General features: G+C 40.9%; 2 protein-coding genes across 2 annotated transcripts in view; both read right to left on the reverse strand.

The window, feature by feature from the left end:
* The window catches only part of LOC139732243 (C4b-binding protein alpha chain-like), a 29,063-nt gene extending 28,982 nt beyond the window's left edge, over nucleotides 1–81 (reverse strand). The window contains exon 1 of the mRNA XM_071643119.1: nucleotides 39–81. Coding sequence (XP_071499220.1) covers nucleotides 39–81 — 43 coding nt within the window. The remainder of the gene's footprint in view (nucleotides 1–38) is intronic.
* A 4,120-nt stretch (nucleotides 82–4,201) lies between these two features.
* On the reverse strand, nucleotides 4,202–5,098 carry LOC139732244 (uncharacterized). Its single transcript, XM_071643120.1, has one exon. It carries the CDS (start codon nucleotides 5,096–5,098, stop codon nucleotides 4,202–4,204), a length of 897 nt encoding a protein of 298 aa, XP_071499221.1.
* Between the last annotated feature and the right edge of the window lie 902 nt (nucleotides 5,099–6,000).

Genomic DNA, 6,000 nt, shown 5'->3' on the forward strand with positions numbered 1-6,000 from the left:
ATGATACAAACATAGATTTGGTTACAACGAACCCTTACCCCGTGCAGGCTCTAGATTACAATAAAGTGACCTGACAACCATCATGCCTGCCGGGTACAAATCTAACAGCTACAATCTAAAGGAGCCCATGCCCGAGGAATCCATTTGGAGAGAACAGGGGAGAGAACCAGCAATGGGCTTGAAAACAAGGAATGTCTACGAATAAACCGTATTTATCATTCATTCTTATACAGATTTCTCCTCTCCTACAGCTGCAAAGCATTAGATCTCCTCATCCCTATGCCGAAACAAGATCCACACGCTGGGACCGCCAACCATTATATTATATAGGGCAAGTAACAGTTGCAAAGCGCAAGGCACACATCGAATTCGAACACGAGACAGGTTAACATAATCATTGTACTGTAATACACTGTATATACGGCCGGTCCACTGCGTGAGTGGAGAAGAGTATAACATTCGGCTGATGCTGTATGCAGTTCAGATGGCACCCGTTTGTAGATGCCATCCTGAACAAAAAAAAAAAAAAAAAAAAGGAACAGACTGTACTATTCACCCTGGGTAACCATACACTACCTGCATCAAATGCTTAAGCGTGTTGCATTAATGATAATAATAAAGTTGAGTAATTTGGGAGCATACCTCTCATTAAATTAAAAAAAAAACATCAGTTGTTGGAGTTCTGACTGAGAATGCTAATTAATCAGAAAAATATATCGACCAAAAGAGAGAGAGAAAAAAAAAAATCCCAAAACTCATTTTTTATTTATCATTATTACATCATGAAGGTATTTATCAACAACAACAACAAAACATTAATTGCAGGTAGGTTTAGTAAATATTTAGAATCATAACAACTCGCATGTATTGTGATGTGAACGGGGATTTGGTTGCATGGACCATAACCCCTTGCAGACTCAAATCACAATAAAATACCGAAAATCATAACAGCGTATTTATCACATAAATTATGGTATGAACACAGATTTGGTTACAATAAACCATTACCCTGTGTAGGCTCTTGATTACAAAAAGTGACCTGATAATCATCATGCCTGCCGGGTACACATCTCAAACAGCTACAGTCTAGGGGAGCCCATGCCCGAGGAATCAATTTGGAGAGAACCAGTAATGGGCTTGAACACAAGGAATATCTATAAATAAACCATTTTTGTCATTCAATATTTTACGGATTTCTCTTCTCCCATAGCTGCAGCGCAAACGATCACCCCGTCCCTAGTATGCCCCAACAAGATCCACACGCTGGGCAAGTACACGGTTGCCAGGGGCAACTCTAAAGCGCAAGGCACACGCCGAATTCGAACAAGATGAGGGTTAACATAGGGCCTACTGTATTGTAATACACTGTACAGCCGGTCCAATGCGTAAGTGGAGAAGAATATAGCATTCGGCTGATACTGTATGCAGTTCAGATGGCACCCGTAGCAGATGCCATCCTGAACAATAAAGAGAAGACTGTACAATTCACCCTGGGTAACCATACACAACCTGCATCAAATGCTTAAGCGTGTTGCATTAATGATAATGGAATGTAACTTGCATACGTTTACTGCAAAAAAAATGAGTAATTTGGGAGCATACCTCTAATTTAAAAAAAAAAGAAAACATCAGTTGTTGGAGTTTTGACTGAGAATGCCAATTAATCAGAAAAATATTTCGACCAGAAGAGAAAGAGAAGAAAAAAAAAATCCCAAAACTCATATTTTGTTTGTTATTATTACATCATGAAAGGTATTTATCAACAACAACAACAAAATATTAATTGTAGGTAGGTTTAGTAAATATTTAAGATCGTAACAACTCGCATGTATTGTAATGTGTACGTGGATTAGGTTGCATGGACCATAACCCCTTGCAGACTCAAATCACAATAAAATACCGAAAATCATAACAGCGTATTTATCACATAAATTATGGTATGAACACAGATTTGGTTACAATAAACCATTACCCTGTGCAGGCTCTTGATTACAAAAAGTGACCTGACAGTCATCATGCCTGCCGGGTACAGATCTCAAACAGCTACAGTCTAAGGGAGCCCATGCCCGAAGAATCAATTCGGAGAGAACCAGCAATGGGCTTGAACACAAGGGATATCTATAAATAAACCATTTTTATCATTTATTATTTTACGGATTTCTCTTCTCCCATAGCTGCAGGGCAAAAGATCACCCCGTCCCTAGTATGCCCCAACAAGATCCACACGCTGGGACCGCCAACAGTTACTACATAGGGCAGGTACACGGTTGCCAAGGGCAACTCTAAAGCGCAAGGCACACGCCAAATTCGAACGAAATGCAGGTTAACAGAATTATGTAGGGCCTATTGTCACGCTAATTGTATTATAATACACTGTGCAGCCTGTCCACTGCGTGAGTGGAGAAAAATATAGCATTCGGCTGATGTCAATTAATCAGAAAAAAAAACAAACTATATCTCATCAAAAGGATATAACTTACTATCATTATATCATAAGGGTATTTATCAACAACAACAACAAAAAAAAACCTTTAATTGCAGGTGGGTTTGGTGAATATTGAGAATCATAACAAATATCTCTCACATGGATAATGCGGTAGGCGTGGATTTGGTTGTCACGGAGCATATCCCGTGCTGGATCTAATCGCAATAAAATTCCGGCAATCATATCAATATATTTATCACGTACACTATGATATAACCATAAATTTAACTACAATGAATCCTAATCCCGTGCAGGCTCTAGATTACAATAAATTGATCTGACAACCATCATGCCTGCAGGGTACAGATCTCAGGCAGCTACAGCGTAAGGGAATCCTTGCCTGAGGAATCAATTTGGAAAGAACCAGCAACGGGCTTGTTCACAAGGAACATCTATGAATAAACCGTTTTTATCATTTTTACGGATTTCTCCTGTTCCATAACTACGGAGCAAAAGATCACCCCATCCCTATGCCCCAAGAAGACCAACACCCTGGTACCGCCAACCATCACTATATGGTGCAAGTACACGGTTGCCAAGGAAAACTCTATAGCGAAAAAAGCACACACCAAATTCCAACAAAATACAGGTTAACATATTATAAATACATTGTACAGACAGCCGGTCCACTGCATGAGTGGAGAAGAATATAACACTCGGCTGATACCGTATTCAGTTCAGATGGCACCCTTTGTAGATGCCATTCTGAATAGAAAAAAAAAAAAACAGACTGGACAAATCACCCTAGTTGACTAAACAATCTGCATAAAATGCTTAAGCGTTTTGCATTAATGATAATGAAGTGTGTATAGCTTGCGTACGTTGACTGCTAAAAGGTTGGGTAATTTGGGATCATACTAATAGCTCTATTTTCAAAACATCGGCTGTTAAGGTTCTGAATTGAGCTACCAATTGATTGAAATATATATGTGTATACATATATATATATATATATATATATATATATATATATATGTATTTATCACTTCATACATTTAGATTTGGTTGGGATGGATCATGACATCGTGCAGACTCTAATCACAATGAAGTGACTTGACAACCGTCATGTCGGCCAGGTAAAACTCCTACAGCCTAAAAGGAAACCTATACTTGAGGAATCCATTTGGAGGAAACCAGTAATGGACTTGTTTACCAGGAACATCTATAAGTAAACCGGGTTTTTTTATCATTCATTCAATACGGATTTCTCCTCTCCCACAGTTGGAGAGCAAAACATCACCCACTCCCTATGCGCCAACAAAACTAACACTGAGGAACTCTTTACATGATTTAGGATAAGAACAAGGTTGCCAGGGGCAACACTAGTAACCAAGACACACCAAATTTGAGCAAGTTACACCTGCTGTAGTACACTGTGCAGCCGATTCATTGCGTGAGTGGAGAAAAATGTGATAGTCGGCTGATACTGAATTCAGTTCAGATGGCACCCATTTGCAGATGCCATACTGAACAAAAAGATCCGACTGTATAATTCTCCCTGGGCAACTATACAAACTGAATAGTCATGCTTAAGCGTGTTTCATTAATGATAGTGAAATGTAGCTTGCGTACGTTAACTGCTGAAGGGTTGTAATACACTGTGCAGCTGGTTCAAGACACAAACTAAATTTGAGCAAGTCACACCTGCTATAATACACTGTGCAGCCGGTTCATTGCATAAGTAGAGAAAAATATAATACTCGGCTGATATTGTATTCAGTTCGGATGGTACCCATTTGCAGATGCCATCTCGAAATTAAAGGGAGCGCCTCCGGTTTGGCGCCATTTTCCGGCATAGAATCTCAACTTGGTACCTTTGCTGTACATTTCTTGGACTTGTTTCTTCCATTTCTGTTTTTCTTCCAGGTCAGTTTGCGTCAAGTCGTCGATCATGAAATATCGCTCGTCCTTTAGGATTTCCCTGGCACGACGGATGACATCTACTTTTTCTCTGTATGAGAGAAACTTTATCAAGATGTGCCTGGGACGACCTTCCACCTTGCGACCATCACGATGAGCTCGCTCCACCTTTGTGGTCATCTTGAATTTGGACCGCAGGATGTCTTCGACGATGTGGGCGCAGTCTTCCCTCTGGTCATTTGGTGTTTCAGGGATTCCCACGATGCGGATGTTATTCCTCCTAGATATTCTTTCGGTTTTGTTTGTTTCCGCTTTGTTCTTCAATACTTCGGAGCGGAGTTCGGCAATTTCTTTTTCCATTCTTTTCATTCTACCTTCCATTTCCTTTTGTTTGACTTCGAGATCATCGACCCGTTTGCTCTGAAATTGGATATAAGCTTCAATGTTGGCCTCAAGATCGCTCAACTTCCCAAGGAACTTGTCGACAGCGTCTTGGATCATTTTATTGAATCCGCTGGTAGCTTCCTTGAAATATGCGTCCAAGCTTCCAGGGGTTTGCACATTGGGAGGTGCAGAGGCCAGTGCTTCCTTGTCGGCGGGCATAGTGGTGCCTCGATCTGGGTGCGTTGGGTTGGTTACCGTCGTGGATGCGACAGCCATATTTGTGACGTCATCAGGCACCACTTCAACAGATTCCGCATCGCTGGCTGTTTGGCCTTCCAACGACTCTCGCTGGGAAGCGGCCGGAGTCATGGGCGCAGGGTTAGTGACCTTCGGGTTCGGACTTGACGGGCTGTTTGCTCGTACCTGGGTTGCGGGTTTTCTCACAGAAGGACCATAGTTTTTTGCCTTTGTAGCGGCTAACCGTTGCGGCCGAGCAGATTTTTGTTGGTCCATCCTCAGGCGATGTTTCTAACTTTGTCGTTTTGTTAGAATGTGAGACCCGAAAAAATGAAGTAGACGTCCCAATTTGGTGAAATTTTGTTACTTTTGCGAGACAAACGAAATTGCCGCGTGCGTCTCAGTCCATAGCGCCCTCTTCATCTCCTTGTAATCAACGACAATATCTTGAACGATGGAAGTATTATGGTGACTTGATTTACCTGAAGTGCATGTTGACGTTGTGATATCTGGATTCCAAGTGTCACTGCCATAGCAGAGGCTATAATATGGTCCCGATATAGCACTCCCATCGGAACATGACACATCCACACGCATCCACTGTGAGTAGCTTGCCTGGTCAGGAGAAATCACTACGTTGGTATTGAGACTTGGCTTCACGCATGTGTTTGGATCTATACGGGAATAGCAAAGAAAAAGGTATCGTGATTTAAGGAGACAGTAGAAAAGATTATGTGAACAGTAGTTATAGCATTCCCTGCAAAGTTACGCACACATAGGCCACATAAAGACGAAATAATTAAATGAAGACATTAGTTTTCCAGGTCAATTTTAAACCCTGCAATCAAATACGTAAAATGGTAGTTCAAAATTCATAGATACCAGTCGCATTGTATTTAACAGCAAAAAATGTCATGATATCAGAACCCGCATTTTTTTTTATTAGATAAAAAAATTTTAATAGGTAAATAATTCCGCTCGTGTGCGGTGGAATTTGAACTCCACATAAACTCTAGATCCACTGGCATGGGTCT

The sequence above is a fragment of the Diadema antillarum genome, unplaced genomic scaffold, assembly GCF_040938485.1.
Source record: "Diadema antillarum isolate AM-2024a unplaced genomic scaffold, OU_Dant_1.0 seq00000407_RagTag, whole genome shotgun sequence".
Taxonomy (NCBI): Eukaryota; Metazoa; Echinodermata; class Echinoidea; order Diadematoida; family Diadematidae; genus Diadema; species Diadema antillarum.

Coding starts and splice junctions, on each gene's coding strand:
- LOC139732244 (XM_071643120.1), bottom strand. CDS start 5,098: ATGACTCCGGCCGCTTCCCAGCGAGAGTCGTTGGAAGGCCAAACAGCC.